At 42.0% G+C, this 22,269-nt stretch overlaps 1 protein-coding gene across 4 annotated transcripts in view; it reads left to right on the forward strand.

Moving 5' to 3' along the window:
* Positions 1-58: 58 nt before the first annotated feature.
* Nphp1 (nephrocystin 1) overlaps positions 59-22,269 on the forward strand; it is a 53,106-nt gene continuing 30,895 nt past the window's right edge. For all 4 annotated transcript variants that reach the window (XM_055615862.1, XM_055615992.1, XM_055615918.1 and 1 more), the window contains exons 1-7: positions 59-137; positions 3,986-4,059; positions 4,803-4,863; positions 6,611-6,720; positions 18,231-18,435; positions 20,283-20,384; positions 21,468-21,577. In XM_055615862.1, the coding sequence (XP_055471837.1) occupies positions 69-137; positions 3,986-4,059; positions 4,803-4,863; positions 6,611-6,720; positions 18,231-18,435; positions 20,283-20,384; positions 21,468-21,577 (731 nt within the window). In that variant the 5' untranslated portion in view covers positions 59-68. The remainder of the gene's footprint in view (positions 138-3,985; positions 4,060-4,802; positions 4,864-6,610; positions 6,721-18,230; positions 18,436-20,282; positions 20,385-21,467; positions 21,578-22,269) is intronic.

Raw genomic sequence — 22,269 nt, forward strand, 5'->3', positions numbered from 1 at the left:
TCATCAGCAGAGCCCCGGCTTTGGTTTCCCTGGCAACCGGCGCCGTCCCGCCGGCGGCGGCTAGGCCGATGCTCGCCCGGCGGCCGCGGGACCCGCTGCAGGCGCTGAGGCGCCGCGGCCAGGAGCTGAAGCTGCAGGTACGTCGCGGGGGAGAGGGCCCCACATCCCAGCCCCTCGCTAGGGGCCGAGCACCGGGCGGCCGCATTCCAACCCGGACCCCCGCCGTAGATAAAACTTCCAGGAAGCCTTGCGGCTCAGCCAGCAGCTCGGTCTAACGACCCGCCAGCCCCCAGCATCCCTCATCCCTCCCACCCACGTCTAACTAACCAGATCTACCCCACTCCTCTCCTCTGGAAGTCATCGCATGCTCATTTAAGAAAAGTTAATTTCAGAGGGAACCAAGAACTTTAAAAAGAGGTAAGAATCACAATGATCTTAAGTCCTAACACCCAGTGCTGGGAAGACGCGATAAAATAGGCGATGCTCTGCTGTATAAGCTACAGCATTTCTGGGCAGCAGTTTGACGAAATGTGGCAAACATTGTTCCTCCTAGGCCGGTTGATTACATTTCCAGGAACCTACCATTTGAAATAATTTAAAATTGGGACAGAGATGCTTATAATGAAAAACTGGGTATGAATAAATTAGGGGGATGAGTAAACTAATCCATGAATGAATTCTTGTCACACAGGGCTCCTTCTTGAGGGAAGGATTTAGTGGCAGGATACAAAGCTTAAACAAAAGTTTATATAGCAAAACAAAGCAGATGCTCCAGAAGACTGGTGTGTGCTGCAGGAGCTGAAGAGCAGTGTGGGGGAGGGGGGTCCTAGTGTAGATTTTTAAACAGATTTTAATCGATATTGATGACATCAGTGGCATATCCATGACCCTCTCTGAGATCGTGGTTGACTGGACTATCCTTTTAGGGTATTTATGAGGATGATCCTCTAGAAATGCCTGTATGTGGGGATGAGGAATGTCAGATTTACAGTCAGTGTAAGCGATTTAATGAAGTGCGAGCCCTTTGAGGATGCAGCACTTTTGTGTGGCAGCTGAGAAGGTGCTCTGGGCCTCCGTGGTTCTGTTACAGCAGGAACAACCTAAGTGCAGCTTCAAGAATGTTTAACCACAGAGGGGCATTCTGTCAGGAGACACTGCTACCAAGATGCGGCGCAGTTTCCCTTGGTCATGTCGTTTGTAATGCCTTACTATGTGATGGTTATCACCTGACGGAATCTGATAGTACCACGAGATTTTTGCTAGAGCTTTTGGTGTTTGGGGGTAAATATTTGTGATAAGAGGTCAAGTTAGGAAGGGAATGTAAGGCGTTAGAGAGACAGCTCCGTGGTTGAGAGCACTAGCTACTCTTCCAGACCCTAAGTACGGTTCCCAGCACCCACAGGGTGGCTCACAGTTGTCTGACTCCCAAGGAGCTGATGCCTAAATCTAGGCTGTCTGTCTGTCTCTGTCTCTCGCTGTCTCTCTCTCTCTTACACACACTAATGATTATTGGATTTTCGATAATATTTATTTTTAGTTACTTTTATATTATTAGTCAGATTATACCTAATCTGAGAGAATTTTTAAAATGCAGGGCAGGGGTGTTATAACTGTTTTCTGATGAGGAGGGTCTTTTTCAGAGGAGGTAGTTCTGGATCCATTGACAAGGGGGTCCTCTAGTCATATAGCAGTAGGGAGAGTCTTGAATTGATCAGCTGTGGTGGATCAGGTGATTGCCACCCTGTATTCCTGAAGAGACTTAGGAAATCATTATTCAAGGGGTAGTTCCTTAAATGGCCACATCTAGTATTTGTAAACATGACTTAATATATATTTTGTTAGCACCAAATTGTTATAGCTATATTCCAAGATTACATAATAAATACCAGGCTGCAAGAAGAGACTATTATAAAGTTGTACTCCCACAAAAGAGATGATTTTCAATTTTAAAATACTCCCAGAGACAATGACTGCCTTGCTGTCCCCTCAACAGTAGAAATTCCTAAGTTATTACCAAAGTTAGTGACCCCTTCTCAAGAGCACATGATTCATTCATATAAAGTTTTCTAAAGTTAACCCTTTTTAAATTTTCTACATTCTCATTTCATACACTTAAGCAACAGGTGAAACTACCAGTCATGTCAAATCTACGTGTAACATGGGCTGAACTAAGGCTAAAGGCAACTCTTTACTCTTTGTCAATGGACAGATCTCTAGGTCCCTGCACACTGACAACAGTTAGCATATTTCTTAACCTCATTCTATTTAAAAATAGATTGCTTGCTTATAGGCATAATTTGTAAGCCAGGATAACCAAATTAAATGTTTTAACAAATACTGGCTTTTGGAATGTCTTTAAAAAACAAACAAACAAATTTGCTTGCCAGCATCTCTGTGAAAGCCTGTATACTCCTTGTGGGCCTCAAGATGAGAGCGCAGGCGCTGGGCCTGGAGCTCTCTGTCTGGGTAGAGACCAGAGGATAGCCTCAAAGCAACAGGTGAGCCAGGCCAGAGAGACTCCCCTGCTCCAAGTCATCTCCTGAAGACTAAAGCCTTGGGTGTCTATCACCTGTAATAAATTATCACCCATTTAACAAAATCATTTGCCGACACTACAGATACACTGTCCAAAGCATGAATTTGATGACAGAGTGCCCGGTAGCCTCCTTTAATGACAGAACACGGGTGCTTAGGTGTGGACCCAGGAATTAACTTTCCCCAAGAGGAGGAACTACATACCAATAGACAGCAAGGGCAAAGTAGTTCCTAATTTTCTTGGGTGGCCAGCCTGGCCCAGGTTGGAGACTTTAGAGGAAAACTTTTAAAAACCTACTTGGGTCTGGAGCAGATAGGCCAAATCCCAACGCTAGAACCATGCTTCTCGGGGAGAGTAGAACAGCATGAAAGAAACTGCCAATATTATCCAGACCCTTGTGTGTCTGTAAGACTGAACTGGATGTACATATCCATAAGCAGTTTGTGGGTGTCTGCAGATGGGACAGACAACTGGGGTGCTTTTACCTCTTAGCTGTTGAAGATACAAGCAGGAGTTTCCAGGCTCGGCCAGGCAGACACTCAAGTAAAGGGAGTGGGGGAGTATAAGGCAAAAGAACTGTTACCTCAGGAAAAATTGTAAAGACGCAAATTTGGAGGCTTAACAGAAACGGTGGGTATTTCAGCTCTGGACATGATTTTAGGCCAGAGACTTGAGAAAGATTTAAGTGAGCTGGGAGTTTTATGGGGGAGGAGGCCATGGACCACACTACCATTCTGTTTTATGGAATTGTTTAAATCAGTTTAGATATTAAAAATTGGGAGTTCTGAATTTGGGCTAGCAGTGGCCATTTGTCCAGTGTATAATGAGGCCAGATTTGCCCTGAAAGGTAAAGGAAAGCCGCCAGTTTCAAGTATACAGAAAATTTGGAGCAGCCGGGGCATGGGAGGGCTTAACACAGAGTCATGGTAGCCAACTCCCTTTACAGAAATGTCAGAGTGGGAAAAACTCACTTGGAGTGGAAAAAATGAGCCAGTTTTATCTCAGGAGAAATGGAGTGAGGATTTATTAGGGAGGGAATGAAGCCAGTTTTCAGAGCATTTTTCTCCATCTTTATAAAATTTGGGGTTACGAAGCGACATCTGTTAAAATACAGCAAATGTGTGCTTCAGACTTGGGCATCTCCACATGTGAACTTAACAGAGAACTCTAGTGATGCCAGTGGTATATTATTTGAGGAAAGTATGACTTTCATGGAAAAAGGTGACTTTCATGAAGGAAAAAAAAAAACTGGATAGATCAAATCATACAGGTATAATAAGATGTTAATGGTAGGATTCAGGTAGTGGTATATATTACAAAATTCCACTTTATTGTACACCCATGTTCTAAACTGCTCATTATATATTGGAAGGAAAAGACTAGTACAATTCTGTTTCCTAAAGCAATACAGAAATTAACATGATATTTTATATTTTCTGTTTGTCTTAGGTGGAGAGTTTGGTTACTGAAAGCCAACTAACAGGTGCTCTGGAACCAAGTAAAAGGAGAGATATTTACCAAAGGTAAAGTGTGCTGCTCCTGCGCCAGCAGGGACTGTTGTTCTTTTGTTGCTGTGAGTGTTGTTTAAATGTTTAACCGTGAGGAGAATACTGTGGAAGCAACATGAGTAAAGTTTTCACAAAGGTATTTAAAAACAGCGCTTTCTCCCAGGTCTGTACTGGTTGGAGAGAGTTAGGAACAGAACTGTGTCAGGGCTGGGGGATCCTGCTTACACTTTGTTCTCTGTGCTGAGCTCCATGAGTGGTACTCTGCAAACTTTTTCTTCATTCGTCTCCACAGTAACACTGAGATACCTGTTAACATAAATGAGAAAACCAAATCAGCTGTTAAAAGGGAAGACTGTACGAATGCAGCCGAAGGTGTGAGTTCTGTGAAGGGAGAGCAGGTGCATCCTGTGGCGATGAGGCCAGGAGTTCCATGCAGTGATGTTCTACAGATCTGGAGGACCCCACATCATACCTGCCAGTGTGGTCTTGCTGTTCTCATTGACAGTAACTGTCAAACCTGGCCAGGGTGAACCTCATGGCTTAGGCAGACTTACCCTAGGATCTTGGCCTGAGGATCCCAGAATTGGTGACCTAGTCACAAATCTCTTAAAGCCATTTGTCTCTGCTTGGAATAGTAACTTCAGCTGTCTTCATGTGACGGACTGTTCTCTAGGTAAAGAATTAGCCTTGCTGCTCAGAGACTGTTGCCTAGTTCTGATGATAGAGACCTGACCTATCCTTCTCTTTTTATAATTTAGATGTATCCAGTTAAAACAGGCAGTAGATGAAAATAAAAATGCTCTTCAGAAATTAAACAAGGTAAGTGTGATGAATCACAGCAATCTCCCTTTATACAAATACTTAAGGAGGAATGAACTTCAGTTAGTAAGTTGCTGGGTGTGCGTTGAGACAAGGTCGAACCACTGCTGGCCCTGAGTTGCTTCTGCTGCTGTGAGGAATGCCATCAGCGACAGCAGCTTCAAGGAAGCTAGGGTCCATCATCGAGGGGAGCCGGGCAGGAGCTCACGCAAGAGCCAGGAGACAGAAACTGCAGCAGAGAACACAGAGCAGTGCCTCTCGCTGGCCTGCCCTCGGGCTCACACTCGGCTACCTTTCTCATACCCAGGCCTGGGGTCAGGCCCTCCAACATCAATTAATAGTCAAGAAAATGTCCCATAGCCATGCCAATAGGCCAGTCTGATGGAGGCAGTTCTTCAGTGGAGAGTCCCTTCACCAGTTGTGCCAAATGGACAACCGGAATCAGCCACCACCGTGCAGTTAGCTTGATTATGGAGCTTTACTTGAAACCAGAGCAGCCAGGACATCAGATATTAAGACTCGCTCTGATCGCTTTACCCAGCATCACCAACTCAGAAAACCTGGAAACAGCTACTTCAAGGGGTTTTTTTGTTTGGTTTTTGGTTTTTTTGCTTGCATTGGATTAGTTAAAGTTACTATGTGTTACAGTTCAGAAATGCTTCTGTAGGGAGAGAGTACCTGGTTATGAGGTCTCTGGATCACACAGAGACTCTTACCAATGACTCTACAAAAGTAAGATGAACAAGAATTCGCTCTTGACAGTCCTGTCTGGGTTCTTAAACATTAGCTGGAGTGTCCATGTGTCTAGGGCTAAAGCCACATGGAAGCCACCTGTTCTGAATGTTTGACCGTGCACCTGAGCATCATGTGGTCTGGACCTCTCCAGTGACGCTGAACTCTGCAGTATTGGAGACAGGCTGGCTGGTGGGGTCATTGCAAACCTAATCACTCCTATTCCAGGAAACAACAAAATGATGCTTTCCAGGGGGAGGAAACCTCATCTCACCAGTAAATGTTGGAATTTAGCCACAGGCCTCCCTTGTCTTTTGGGCCACCTAATATGCTACTACCTAAACCTGTCCCAAACTGACTCTAAAAGGTCTGTAATAGATAACAAGGAAACAGAGAAATCCAAAATTTGGTTTGAATTCCAAGTGAGTGAGCTATTATAAACTCTTTCTTATTCTCCAAGGTAAATGTGATCTTACACTGGTAATTACTTTTATCTTACAGCGTTTATTAGAATGTTGTTATTTGTTTGCTGGTTGGTTAGTTTGGTTTGTTGCTTCATTTGTTTCTTTGTTTGAGACAGGGTCTCGCTCCAGCACTCTGGCTGTCCTAGAGCTCACTGTGTAGACCAGAGTGGCCTTAAACTCACAGAGATCCACTTGCCTCTGCCTCCTGCATGCTGGGATTAAAAGTGTGCACCACAACACCTGGCTTCTTTTATTAATTTTTTTTTTTTAATTTATGGGTATGAATGTGTGCCTGCCTGGCTGTATATGTGCCTCATGCTTTCAGTGCCCTCGGGGACCAGAAGAGGTCATTAGATCCCTTAGAGCTGGAGATAGAGACACTTGTGAGCTGCCCCATGGGTGCTGGGAATCTAACTTGTGTCTTCTGCTAGAGCAGTAAGCACTCTTCATCACTGAGCCATCTCTCTAGCCTGGTCTTATCCTTGTAATAAAATCTCTTTGGGTAATCTGGGGGTGGTTTTCCAATGAAATCGGTCCCTGTTCTTTCCTAGGCCGATGAAGTTGCTCCTGTGGGGAACTATGAGAAGAGAAAGGAGGAGGAGCACAGTCTCCTGGAGAAGCTCTCCTGCCAGCTGCAGGAGCTTGCTGTGGGCATCAGCAGGTAAGGCACACTCAAGTCTGCTTCCTCCTTCCTCCAGTCCCCTGTCACCATCTTTAAAAAAATATTTGGTTCTGGAATAGAGACATGTGGCAGCACAAACAAAAATGTCAAAACAGTACAGGCAATAAAAGCATTTATTTGTTGTGGGTTCCAGTGTCACCTTCTGTGAGAGATGCAGAGTCATGATTGTCTCTCCTCCCAGACTGTATTCTAGCTGGGGCAATAGGCCAGAGATCTGAAAAGCAGAATGAGCCAGTGTTGGAAAATACGCACGCTTCCTTTAACATGAGTCTTGATGCAAACAAGGGAAGTGATTTGGGTTGTCTGCTTACGTCATTCCCTCTTTCAGAGAACATAAATGTTGCTGAAACATTAAATGTTCTGAAACATTAAATGTTAAACATTAAATGTTCTGAAAGCAGAAACATGCATTTTGTTTTTCTCTTTGCTGGAAAGAACATTAATAATAGTTTTTTGTTTGTTTGTTTTACAAACTATAAAACAAAGCCTGTAGGTATAAGCAAACCCAGTTTGTAAAGACTCTTCTCATGCTGTTCCTTAACTTGTTTGAGACAGGGTCCTCTGTGTCGCTCAGGCTGGTCTTGAGTTTGTAGTCCTCCCTCTGCCCCTCAGGGCTGGGAGTATGGGCATGTGCCAGCATGCCTAGCTTGTTCTCCAGCCTTTTACAGTGAACTCTAGGTAGAATGCTGATGGATAGACATACAAACATTCTGGGATTTTTTTTTCTGAGTTCTAGTCTTGAGAATGACAGAGGAGCCAGTGTTGTCTTTATGAACCCAACAGAAACACCTGTAAGTTGGAGGGAGGGGGGAGCAGCTAGTGGAAGACATTACACAAAGCTGGACTGTTATTCTTCATATACTTCATACTCCTCCTCTTCCTCTTTTTCCTTCTCCCTCTTCTTCCTCTTCCTCTTTCTCCTCCTTTTTGAAACAGGGTTTCTCTATATAGCCCTGGCTATCCTGGAACTCAATATATAAATCATGCCAGCATCAAACTCAGAGTCCACCTGCCTCTGTCTTCTAAGTGTTGGGGTTTAATGCCTCTGCCACCAAACCCAGTGTTGTCTGCTTCTCCTGAGATCATGTCCCAGGGAACCTGAACACAGTTCATCAAGACTTCCGTACTCGTCTCTCTTCAAGTCCTTTCACTCTGTGGTACCAGGACTCAGTCCCAGTGGACTTAACAACTCTAACAGATGACCCTGACACCTCAGCCCAGCAAGACTGGCTCCCTGATTCGAGTCCATCTTGTCCCTAGGGAACAGGTAAAGGCAGGATTCACTCACAAATCAGTTTCAATCTAGAGATCTTAAAAGATAGGAACACACCTTATACTCAAAAGGGAAAAAAAAATACCTAGACATTCAAATGAGCCAAAATATGAGGATTTGAAAAAAAAATATTTTTTTTTCAATATGCTGACAAGTTTATAGACAAAATGTACATATTAGGTGAGAAGATTAAAATGTTTAGTGGGGAGATGAAAACTAGGAAAAAGAAAAAGTCTGGGATAAAAAAGACAGTAGAAAAAAATTTAAACATTGAGTGGTTTCATAGCAAACATTTCAGTTGAGGAAAGAATTTATTACCCCAAGGCCAGGTTAAAAATTTTTAATCTTACACTAGAAGGAGAAAGGGGAGGAGGAAAAAGAGGAAAAAAAGGAAGAGGAAAGGAAGATTAAAAAGAGCATAAGGGAAAAATGGAGAGGGGAGGGAGGAGGAAGAAGGAGAAGGAAGGGAAGATGATAATAGTCTATTTGCATATATATATATATACACACACACATACACACACATATATATGTCTACATAAAGACATGGTGTTAATAACCAAAGATAAATAGAAATAGAAAATCTTAAAAGCAGCCAGGGGAAAGGGGACTGTTATGTAGAGACAAGTGACAGTCTGAAATACAGTTGACACTTCAGTAAAAGAATGCCTGTCAAAAGATAACTCTGACGTCTTAACAGGACTGAAAATACCCATCAATCCAGAATTCTGCATCCAGAGGGCCAAATTTCAGAAGCTGAAAAGAAAGGCAGTTTCAGACAAACAAAAGCTGAGGAAAGTTGTCAGCCTGCCCTGAAAGAAAGCTCCTCAGAGTGGAAGGAAACAACCCCTGGGAGAAATCTAATTCGCAAGGAGTGAAGAGCTACTGGTTTAAAAGTAAATATGAGCTGGGCATAGTGGCACACTCCTTTAATCCCAGCAATATATAGGCAAAGGCAGGCAGATCTCTGAGTCTGAGGCTAGCCTGGTCTACAGAGTAAGTTCCAAGATAGCTAAGCTACATAGTGAGACCCTGTCTCGAAAAAAAAAAGAGAGAAAGAGAAAGGAAAAGAAAGAAAGGAAAGAAGGAAAAAGAAAATCTAGGCTTTTCTATTTTAGATGCCTTTCAAAGACACTTGATTGGGTAAAACAAAAGATGTATTTGGGGAGCTTGTGATATATAGTTAGTCCGATTGCTTTGATAAAACCTATGACCAAAAGCAGCTTGGGGAGGAAAAGGGTTATTTTATTTGCCTTCTATATCCTGAGTCACAGTCTGTCAAAGGAAGTCAGGGCAGGAACTCTTAGAACGTGGAGGCAGGAATTGATTCAGAGCCCATGGAGGGGTGTTGCTTACTGGCTTGCACCCCACAGTTTGCTTAGTCTGCCTTCTTATAGAAGACATGATACTAAGTCAGCTGCAGCCAGGGTGCCCGCTTACTGCACAAAAGCTAAAGGAAAAGACAGCGTGGCCCCAGTGAGCCTGAGGAGGAACTAAGCGCTGATAACTCAGAGTGTCTGCTGCCTTGCAGATGTCTGCAGCCGAACACACAAGCACTGCACCGGCTAGTTCAATTTTAGCAAGCAAACAAGTTCACAGATACGGAAACTAAAACTAGTGAGGATTGGCCATGTGTGGTCAGAGCACAGCAGTGGTACAAAGGATTTGAGTTAAGTCTATTATCTTGAGATTCTTTTATTTTTGCTGATAATGAAACATTAATTCAGATCAAGCAATACAAGTTTAGATTATATTTTAATGCATACACTAGAAAAACAATAAGATGGAATGCTAAAATTTACTCAATAAACAGAAAATATTTGAAAAGAAAGAGTAAAAGAGAACAAAGGCACCACACAAGATGAATATAAACCAAAGGGCAGCACGCTTTGATGTAGTCACTTGGTAAAGGTAGGACTAGCATTCTGCTTAGCTTGTCAGGTTGGCTTGGGGCTTGGGTTTGTATGTTTTGTTTTGTTTCTGTAGACCCAAATATGTATACTGCTTATAAGAGTCATACATTAGTTACAAATAATAGATAAGTTCATGTATACTGCTTATAAAAGTTATACATTAGTTACAAATTACAGATAACTTCAAAGTAAAAGACTGGAAAATATATAACATGCAAATACTAATAAAAGCCAAGTAAGGCAGTTAATCAGGCAAAGTAGACATTTAGGCCCTAAGTGTTTATGACCTAAGAAAGAACATTTTGTGTTTATAAAACAGTGAGTTCAGTAGGGGAAAGAATCCCATTAACATATGAGTGTATAAAGGCAGAGCTGCCAGAACCATGGGTCAGCACATAATCCACAGTACTCAGCAACCTTGACTGATAGCATCGGTAGATGGTGTAGGCCTCTGCACCCAAGGACACAGTGTATGCTGCTTTTCAGGGCCAGTGCACATATGACATCAATTGTTAAGTGACCTAAAGGAGTCACAGAACACTTGTCACTGTGTTCCAAAGAATTGAATCTGTGCCATGTATATTGTTTGACATTTTGGAATTACATAAAATTATTAGAAATCACCAATGTTTGCAAATTAAGTCACACACTTTTATATAATTCATGAGTCAAAGTACTGAGTGACAGAACATACTGTGAATAAAAATGACTATGACTTGTGAGTTATGGCCAAAGTAGTGCTTAGGGGGGAGTGAAAGCTTTGCAGGAGTAGTTTGGAAAGAAGATTGAGACTCAATTAGAGCTTCTAACTTAAGCCAAAGAAGGAAGGAACCAAAGACAACCCAGGAAAGGGAGTGATATTTAAAAAAGGGAGTGGGAGAGAATCCAAGATGGCAGCAACCAGCGCACACTGTATCTGAGGGGCAGAGGATCTGAAACTCCAAAATTGGTGAGTGGAGGGGCAGCTGAACCCAAAACAATGGCATCGAGGCTTCTGGGGAGAAAGGGGACAAACCCTGAACTGAGACCAATAGGATACAGGTCAACTGCGGACTTCTCCTCGAACCTCTGGGGACTCAATTCCCAGGCACTTCTCCTTTAAGGGGCAGAGGCAGCGGTGGAGGCAGCAGGTGCAGTGCACACAGCTCCTAGCACAGAGCACAGTGCTGACTGCTCCAAGCACAGAACTCCCTGCTTGAGATCTGAGACAGAGAATACTCAATCCCCAGGCATTTCCCCACAACATGCCTCCCTTCTCCCCTTCTCCCTCCTTGGCAGAGGTGGCCCACAGTGCCCAACACAGAGCGCAGTGCCCAGTCCGCACTGCCCACAGCTCCTAGCACAGAGCACAGAACCGGCAGTTCCACAAGGCCAACCAGGCCCGCAGCTCCCCAAGGCCTTCCAGAAGGCATCTGTGCCAGTGGCCTCCTAGTTCTGCTGTGGTGGCTGGACTCCCAGTGGACCACAACACCAGCCCTCAAGTTCTGCAGCAACGTAGGGATTCCTGGGACAGCATTATCAACATTGAAGCCCCTGCTCTGCGGGTCTACTAGTGAAGTCCAGGCAATCGATTCCTGGAGCCCAGACAGATCTGAATACCAGAACAACAGTATGACTGGACTATAGACCACAGAGGTATTCAGGAAATCAGCACAAACACATTGCACCTGCAAACTGTGCCCATGAGCAATGCTAGCATCTGCACATCCTCCTGCACCTGCACCCCCCACATTCCAAGCATCTACACTCTCTAGCACTCTCTCCTTCAAAACACACTTAAACACACACACACATGCACACACACTTCCTTCCCTGCAATTGCGATTCTGTGCCAGTGGCTTTTCCTTCCTTAGGTACAGCTGAAACACCACCGCACACTCTCAAATCAGTGGACCTCTCTCATCTTCCTGAAGATACTCCAGACACCAGAGAAAGACAGACCCAGTCTGAAGTACAGACTCCAGGAATAAACAGTGAAGGTTACAGATAAGTAGATGGCCAGAGGTAGGCATAAGAACACACCCAACAAAAATCAGGACATCATGGCTCCACCAACAACCCCCAAAATCAATGGATTTTTCAATTCATTGGAAACACAAGAAAATGACTTTAAAGCTATGCTTATCCAGTTATTAGAGGCACATAAAGAGGAAACAAACAAATAGCCACATAAATGGAGGCAAATAAAGAGGAAATGAACAAAGCTCTCAGAGAAACACAGGCAAATATAGCCAAGCAAATAGAGGCACAAGTAAAGGGACAATTACTGGCATATAGAGATGAACCAAACAAAAAAAGAGAGAGAGAGAGAAAGAACCATCATAGAGAGACAGTAATCCACATTCAAACAGATGAAGGAAATGGCAAGGCATGAAAACAGAATTAGAAGCAATAAAGAAAACACAGAGAAAATGATGGTGCTGGAGAACTTTGAGAAAAGATCAGGAGCCACAAAGGTAAGCATCACCAATAGAATACAAGAGATGGAAGAGAGAATCTCTAGTGCTGAAGATACAGTTGCTGAAATTGATTCTTCTCTCAAAGAAAAAGTAAGATTGGAAAAGTCCCAAACACAAAACATCCAAGAAATCAAGGATACCAAGAAAAGATGACATCTAAGAATAATAGGAATTAATGAAAAAGAAGATTACAGGCTCCAAGTTCCAGAAAATATTTTCAAGAATATCATAGAAGAAAATTTTCCCAACTTAAAGAGATGTCCATAAACATACAAGAAGCCTACCAAATAGACTAGATCAGAAAAGAAACTCCTCACATCATATTATAGTTAAAACACTAATAAATCTACAAAACAAAGAAAAGACATTAAAAGCATCAAGGGAAATAGGCCAAGTAATATATAAAGGTAGACCTATCAGAATCACACCAGACTTCTCATCAGAAACGATGAAAGCCAGAAGGGCCTGGGCAGAAGTCATGCAGACTTTAAGGGACCATAGATGCCAACCCAGACTACTATTCCCAGCAAAGATTTCAATCAACATAGATGGAGAAAACAAAATATTCCATGACAAAACTAAATTTAAGCAATATCTACACAGCAAACCAGCCCTATAGAAGATACTACAAGGAATACTCCAATCCAATGAAAACAACTACATCCAAGAAAACATAGGATACAGATAATTTCTCAACAAAAATTAAACAAGCAATGAATCACAGTAACACCACCAACTCCACAAAAAAAAAAGGAATTAATATTCATTGGTCACTATTATCTATCAGCATCAATGGACTCAACACTCCAATAGAAAGGCACAGACTAACAGAATGGTTGCAGAAACAGGATCCAACATTCTGCTGCATCCAAGAAACACATCTCTGCAACAAAGATAAACACTATCTCAGAGTAAAGGGCTGGAAAAATGTTTTTCAAGCAAATGGACCCAGAAAACAAGCTGGGGTAGCTATCCTAATATCTAATAAAATAGACTTTCAGCCAAAATTAATCAAAAAAGATGAGGAGGGGCACTTCATTCTCATCAAAGGAAAAATCCACCAGGAGAACATTACAATTCTGAACATCTATGCTCCAGTTACAAGAGCGCCTACATTTGTGAATAAAACATTATTAAACTTGAAGTCGCACATCAATCCCAACTCCTTAATAGTGGGAGACTTCAACACTGCACTCTCACCAAGGGACAGATCACCGAGAGAGAAGCTGAATAGGGAAATAAAGGCATTTACAGAGGTCCTAAATCAAATGGACCTAATAGATGTCTACAAAACTTTTCACCCAAAATTCAAAAGATTATACCTTCTTTTCAGCACCTCATGGAACCTTCTCTAAAATAGACCATATAGTTGGTCACAAAGCAAGCTTCAGCAAATACAAGAGCATTAAAATAATCTCTTGTATTCTGCCTGACCACTATGGACTAAAGCTGGACCTCAACAACAACAGAAATAGCAAAAAGCCTACACACATGGAAGCTGAACATCTCCCTACTCAATGACAGCTGGGTTAAGGAAGAAATAAAGAAATTAAAGGCTTCCTAGAATTCAATGAAAATGAAGGCACAACATGCCCAAACTTATGGGACACAATGAAAGCAGTGCTAAGAGGAAAATTCATAGCACTAAGTGCCTTCAAGAAGAAATTTGAAATATCTCATACAAGCAACTTAATGGCCCACCTGAAAGTCCTAGAAGAAAACAAAAAGAAGCAGACACATCCAAGAGGAGTAGATGGCTGGAAATAATCAAACTCAGGACTGAAATCAATGAATTAAAATCAAATAAAACTATTCAAAGAATCAATGAAACCAAGAGCTGGTTCTTTGAGAAAATCAACAAGATAGACAAACCCTTAGCCAAACTAACTAAAAGGCAGAAACTATCCAAATCAGCAAAATCAGAAATGAAAAGGGGAACATAATAACAGACACTGAAGAAATCCAAACAATCATTAGGTCTTACTACAAAAGCCTATATGCCACAAAATTTGAAAATGTAAAGGAAATGAAAATTTTTCTTGATAGATTCCATTTATCAAAATTAAATCAAGATCGGGTAGGAAATAGAGGCAGTCATCAAAAGTCTCCCTTCCAAAAAAAGCCTAGGGTCAGATGGTTTCAGTGCAGAGTTCTACCAAACCTTCAAAGAAGTGCTAACTCCAATTCTCTTCAAATTATTCCACAAAATAGAAACAGAAAGAACATTACCAAACTCATTCTATGAAGCCACAGACACCTTGATACATAAACCACACAAAGACCCAACCAAAAAAGAGAACTTCAGACCTAGCTCTCTTATGAACATTGATGCAGAAATACTCAATAAAATACTGGCAAACCGAATCCAAGAACATATAAAAGATATCATCCACAATGACCAAGTAGGCTTCATCACAGGCATGCAGGGGTGGTTCAATATAAGGAAATCCATCATTGTAATCCATCATATAAACAAACTGAAGGAGAAAAACCATGTGATCATCTCCTTAGATGCTGAAAAGACATTTGACAAAATCCAACACCCATTCATGTTTAAAGTCTTGGAGCGATCGGGGATACAAGGCACATACCTAAAAATAGTAAAGACAATATACAGCAAGCCTATATCCAACATCAAACTAAACAGAGAGAAACTTAAATCAATCCCACTAAAATCAGGGATAAGGCAAGGCTGCCCACTCTCTCCATATCTCTTCAACATAGTACTTGAAGTCCTAGCTAGAGCAATAAGATAACTAAAGGAGATCAAGGGATACAAATCAAAAAGTAAGAAGTCAAAGTATCACTATTTGCAGATGATATGATAGTCTACATGAGTGACCCCAAAAATTCATCCAGAGAACTCCTTCAGCTGATAAACACCTTCAGCAAAGTGGCTGGATACAAAATTAACTCAAAAAAATCAGAAGCCCTCCTGTATACCAAAGACAAAAGGACTGAGAAAGAAATTAGGAAAACAATACCCTTCAATAGCCACTAATAACATAAAGCACTTTGGCATGACTCTAACCAAGCAAATGAAAGACCTATTCAAAAAAAAAAAAAAAAACTTCAAGTCTCTGAAGAAAGAAATTGAAGAAGATATCAGAAAATGGAAAGATCTGCCGTGCTCATGGATTGGTAGGATTAACATAGTGAAAATGGCCATCCTGCCAAAAGCAATCTACAGATTCAATGCAATTCCCACCAAAATACCAACACAATTCTTTACAGAACTTGAAAGAAAAGTTCTCAAGTTCATATGGAAAAACAAAAAAACCAGAATTGCCAAAGCGATCCTGTACAACAACCAATCGTCTGGAGGTATCTCCATCCCTGATCTTAAGCTGTACTACAGAGCAATAGCAATAAAAACTGCATGGTACTGGCATAGAACAGAATGGTGGATGAGTGGAATCGAATTGAAGACCCAGAAATAAACCCACACAAAGAAGCCAAAACCATACAATGGAAAAAAGGTAGCATCTTCAACAAATGGTGCTGGTCTAACTGGATGTCTGCGTATAGAAAAATGCAAATAGATCCATATTTATCATCCTGCACAGAACTAAAGTCCAAGTGGATCAAAGACCTCAATGTAAAATCAGACACACTAAATTGGTTAGAAGAAAAAGTGGGGAAGAGCCTAGAACTTATTGGTACAGATGACAACTTCTTAAACAGAACACCAACAGCACATGCTCTAAGATCAACAATTAACAAATGGGACCTCATGAAACTGAAAAGCTTCTGTAAAGCAAAGGACACTGTCATCAGAACAAAATAACAGCCTACAGACTGGGAAAGGATCTTCACCAACCCTATATCTGACAGAGGGCTAATATCCAGAATATATAAAGAACTCAAGTAGTTAAAAAGCAAAAAATCAAATAATCAAATTAAAAAATGGGGTACAGAGCTAAAGAGAGAATCCTCTATAGAGGAATATAGAATAGCAGAGAAACACTTAAAGACATGCTCAACGTCTTTAGTCATAAGGAAGATGCAAATCAAAACAACCCTGAGATTTCACCTTACACTCATCAGAATGGCTAAGATCAAAAACTCAAGTGACAACACATGCTGGAGAGGATGTGGAGAAAGGGGAACCCTCCTCCATTGCTGGTGGGAATGTAAATTTGTATGACTACTTTGGAAATCAATCTGGTGCTTTCTTAGACATTTAGGAATAGTGCTTCCTCAAGATCCAGCTATACTACTCTTAGCATATCCAAAACATGCTCAAGTACACAACAAGGACATTTGTTCAACCATGTTCATAGCAGCTTTATTCGTAATAGCCAGAATCTGGAGACAATCCAGATGTCCCTCAATGGAAGAATGGATACAGAAATTGTGGTACATTTACACAATGGAATACTACTCATCAATTAAAAATGAGGAAATCATAAACTTTGCAGGCAAATAGTGGGAACTAGAAAACATCATCCTGAGTGAGGTATCCCAAAAGCAGAAAGACACACACAGTATATACTCACTTATAAGTGGCTACTAGATATATAATATAGAATAAACCTACAAAAATCTGTACACCTAAAGAAGGTTAGCTAGAAGGAGGACCCTGGGTAAGATGATCAATCCTCACTCAGAAAGGCAAGTGGGATGGACATTGGAAGAAGGAGGAAACAGGACAGGAGCCTACCACGGAGGGCCTCTGAAAGACTCTACCTAGCATTGTATCAAAGCAGATACTGAGACTCATAACCAAACTTTGGGCAGAGTGCAGGGAATCTTATGAAAGAAGGGTGAGATAGAAAGACCTGGATAGGAAAGGAGTTCCACGAAGATAGCAACAGAACCAAAAAATCTGGGCACAGGGGTCTTTTCTGAGACTGATACTCCAACCAAGGACCATTCATGGATATAAGCTAGAACCCCTGCACTGAAGTAGCCCATGGCAGCTCAGTGTCCAAGTGGGTTCCCTAGTAAGGAGAACAGAGGATGTCTCTGACATGAACTCAGTGGCTGGCTCTTTGACCACCTCCCCTGGATGAGGGAGCAGCCTTACCGGGCCACAGAGGAGGACAATGCAGCCAGTTCTGATGAGACCTGGTAGGCTAGGTTCAGATGGCAGGGGAGGAGGATCTCCATTATCTGTGGATTTGGAGAGGGGCATAGGAGGAGATGCAGAAGGAGAGGGTGGAATTGGGAGGGGAGGAAGGAGGGGACTGCAGATGGCATACAAAGTGAATAAACTATAATTAATATAAAAATAAAAATTTAATTTAAAAAAGGGAGTGAAAATGAGAACAGATAAAGAGTGGATCAGATCAGCAAAGACGAAAGTCATGGTTTTTATTTTTTGTTTTTTCCTTCGTGAAATAATTACAACTCTGGGCATGGTGGCACATGTCTGTAATCCCACATTTGGGGGAGGCTAAGGAGTTTGGCCAAGGACTAGGGTTGTAGCTCAGTAGTAGAGCATATGCCTAACACCCATAAGGTCTTTGGTTCCCTTCCCAGCTCTACAAACACACAAGACTAAGTAGTCTAGCCCAGGTTTACTCAAGGAAGAATGGGTAGAGGCGGAATTGAAAAGCCATGTCTGTGCTGTCAGCACTGTAGTAAGATGCTTGAGCCGTGTGTTCAGGGACAACTCGAGGGTTTGAATACAGTCCCCTGCCTCAGCCCATCCTTTGCCCTCAGTCTCTCTAGCCCTGTGAGCTCATCCCAATGGTGGAAACTGTCAGCCACACTCTCCTCCTACTTTTTCTGCTTCCAGCTCCAAAAATGGAGCAGCTCTTATTCATACAAGCCTTCTCTGTTCACTCTGTGCCCGGACGTGACTTCAGGTGAGCCTATTGGTACAATTGTTTTTCACAGAATTGAAGCACACAGTGATAAAGAAGAAGATGACACCACTGAAGAAGATGAGGAAGAAACTGAAGAAACTGGTGGAGAGGAAGAAGAATCAGAAGGGGACGAAGAAGAGAGTAATGAACAAGCCTCCCCCACGCAAGCAGACATTGTCAAGTACATTGCTCTTGGGGATTTCAGTGCTCAGCAGGCCGGGGACCTGACATTTAAGGTAGGTGGGGCAGGTCTGCAGCACAGGCTGGCCGGGTGCCAAGTGAGAAAAGGCTGTCTGTGTGCCTGTGTGACACGGTCCTGAGAGGAAACCTTTCTTTATGATAACTGTAACTTATATGTAGCACTAATAGGAGGGTCTGGCATTAAAATTACCTCTTCTAAAGATTTTTTGAAATCGCTGTGGTTTTGATAACTCCTAAGCAGGGTAAATTCCTTAACTGTGATATGCATGAGATTACTTAGCACGGATAGCTCCTGTAGCATGAGGCAGCAGGCATGCTTCATGCTGTTAGAGGTATTTCCTCAGCTCCCTGGAACTGTGCTCATTCCTTCACTCCCAGCATTTGGGAGGCAGAGACAGTTCACAACCAGCCTACTCTACATAGAGAGTTCCAGGCCAGAAACCCAAACACACCCCAAAGGCATTTCTTCCAGTCAGTCATGCTTGATCTGTGCATCCATGAGTAGCAGGTGGGTGGAAAAAGAAACTCAGGAGATTGCTTCCTCAGTGCTGGAGAGCAAACTATCCTTACCTGATTGCCAGGCAAGCACTTCTCCTAAGTTAGCCTGGCCTTAGGCTCATGGTTCTAAAAGAAGCTTGCGACTTTCTGATATCAACAGGAGTTGGAAATGTTAAAGAATATACTAAGCTTAGTCCTTGTAGCTATCAAATTTCAAAATTAAATAGCAAGTTAATAATACAATATACAAGTTTATTATAAAACTAATACATTTACATTTGAGTTCATAGGATTAATTTTTTAGTCCTAAAGAATTCCATCAATTTTGGACATAATATATACTCTAAGAACTGATTTTCCTCAAGGATTCACATGCTGCCTCTGAAAGGTGTTTTCCAAACAGAGACTCACAAATTCAAAATATAATATATAATAATATAATATAATATAATATAATATAATATAATATAATATAATATAATATAATATAATATAATATAATATAATATAATATAATATAATATAATAATATTATATATAATATAATAATCAAAGTGTTGGCATAAGTACAATGCCTTAAAAATGATAGTGAAGGGGCTGGAGAGATAGCTCAGCAGTTAAGAGTACTTGCTGCTCTTATAGAGGACCTGGCTTTGGTTTCCAGCACCCACATTGTGGCTCACAAATACCTGTAACTCCAGTTCCAGGGAACCCAAAGCTCTTTCTGACTTCCATGGGCACCACACATTCTTATGGTACACAGACATGCATGCAGGCAAAGGATTTAAACACACCAAAAAATATATATAGAGAGAAGAGGTGCTTCTCATTTGAATATAAGCTTCTCGTGAGTGTGTGTGTGTGTGTGAGTGTGTGTGTGTGTATGTGTGTGTGTGTGAGTGTGTGTGTGTGTGTGTGTGTGTGTGTTTGTGTGTGTGCGCGCACGCGCGCGCTAAGTAGCCGAATGAAGTGGTTCATTTGTAGTTGCAGAGAGTCAGCAGTAGAGTGTTAGGAACTGTTTTGTTGTCATTTTTTTATATATCAATCACAAGTTATTAACTCTGTATCCCGGCTGTAGCCCCCTCCCTCATTCCCTCCCAATCCCACCCTCCCTCCCTCATCTCCTCCCTGCCCCTCTCTAAGTCCACTGTCAGGTGAGGTCCTCCTCCCCTTCCCTCTGACCCTAGCTTATCAGGTCTCATCAGGACTGGCTGCCATGTCTTCTTCTGTGGCCTAGCAGGGCTGCTCCTCCCACAGGGGGTAGGGACTTTTTAAAAATAAGCTCATTTTACCATTGTAAAAAGATGTTTTTGAAGCATTTGTAATGAAATATTGTTCATGGTTGCATAGTTTTTGTTCAGTTTCTACTTTGTTTTCATTTAAGAAAGGAGACATTCTCCATATAATTGAAAAAAAGCCTGATGGGTGGTGGCTGGCTAAGGATGCTGAAGGTGCCGAGGGTCTCATCCCCAGGACCTACTTGGAGGTTAGTCCTGATTATTTATGCCTTTCCTGCTCACGTGTTTTTATTTTGACAGCAGTGAGGCCTGGGGCTGTGATTCTGGTTTGCTTTTTGAGATAGAGAGCTGGCTTTAATTGTGTAGAGATGGTGAGTAGGAGAATGTGCACTAACCTTAGCCTGTCTCCCGGGACATGCTTGTGAGCTCTGGGGCATCCCATCAAGGCGATGCTGCGGGTTAGTGCTGTTTTCAGGTACCGTCCACCTTAGTGTTTTAGAGAGGGTCTCTCGTTGGGTTGCTACGCAGGCCACCACGTCCCAGGGATCTGCCTATCTCAGCCTCCCCAGTGCCAGTGATCGTTGCAATCAGAAATTCTTTCAGAAGTGAGACGGAGAGCTGAAGAGCAGGTATCTGCTGCCGCCATCGTCCACACAGCCATCTTTGGATTTGATTCATTTCAACAATTTGCCATCGTCTGAGAGTGTATGTTTGACTGTTAGCTATATTCATCAAAACCAATCTCATTATTGTTTTATTTGCATTTATTATACTCCTCATTTCCTATTTATAGCATCCTTATTGAATGTAACAGCTGTTACATTTGGGATTGATATTTTGTCTTTCTGCTTTGTGTATTTTTGTTAGCTAAATCTATCAGGCTTTTCAATCATGACTTTTGGTCTTATATTTGCTATTACTTCTGAAAAAGGTTTCCTCATTTCAAGATTATTTTCTTACAGTACTTTTACTGATTCTTTCCTTAATTTTTAATTCTTCTTCCTCCTCTTCCTCCTCTTCCTTCTTCGTTCTTCTTCCTCCTTCTTCTTTCTCCTTTTTCTTCCTTCTTCTTCCTTCTTCTTTTCTTGCATAGGATCTTGCCGTGGAGCAAAGACTAGTCTAGAACTCATGATCCTCCTGACTCAGGTTTTCAAGTTCTGGAATTAGCATGCCCATCTGTCATTGTTTTCAATAGTGACATTACCAAACATATATTGCAAGATTTACATACAAATCTCCTCATCCATGCTGAATCTTCCTTAAAGATATACGTATTTTATTGGTTGATTTTGTATTGACTGAAAATCACTTTGTATGTCTACAATCTTCAGCCCTATAATAAGGAAGACACTCGAGAATCAAGTGAAGGCCTCAAGGAGGGCAGTGAAGAGGACGTGGAGGTGGAGGATGAAACTGCAGATGGAGCCGAAGTGAAGCAGAGGTATGAGGTGTGAGGGGCATCTGGACAATTTAAAGAAGATGTGTACATATTTGAGTGTGCGTGCATGCGTGAGTGCGTGAGTGTGTGAGTGTGTATGTGTGTGTGTGTGTGTGTGTGTATGTGTGTGTGTGTGTGTGTGTGTGTTGGATTATGGTATTAGTAGGACCTTTTCTAATACCCGCCATAGTTCCCAAATAATTAACACAGAGACCTATTAGATTTATTCAACAAACTTTATGAACTATGACTGATATTCACCTATTCTTACCCAGTTGTGCTAGTCTGGCTACTTCCCAGCCACGTGCCCATTTACCTGCCATTTAGACTCACCTTGGCCTTCTGCTGTAACTCCGCCCTCACGTAGAACTACCCATGGTGACCTCCTGGTACCCTCTCTCCTTCCCTACTTGAGGGTCCCTGACTGGGAACAGAAGTCCCGCCTCCTGTCCTCTCTGCCTAGCTATTGGTTAATCAGCTTCTGTATTAACCAATCAGAGATAATTGGGGAGCATCCTTTACACAACATTGACACAGGAGATTCTTCATAGAAATGACAATGGCCATGTCAAGACTGCAACCAGATCTTAGAGTACAAAAATCAGGTTCTGAATACAAAGTGCACAAGACTATCCCACAACGCGCACTTGTGTGTGTGTGTGTGTGTGTGTGTGTGTGTGTGTGTGTGTGTGTGT

Source organism: Psammomys obesus, unplaced genomic scaffold (genome assembly GCF_907164565.1).
Source record: "Psammomys obesus unplaced genomic scaffold, mPsaObe1.curated_primary_1811, whole genome shotgun sequence".
In the NCBI taxonomy this organism is placed as follows: Eukaryota; Metazoa; Chordata; class Mammalia; order Rodentia; family Muridae; genus Psammomys; species Psammomys obesus.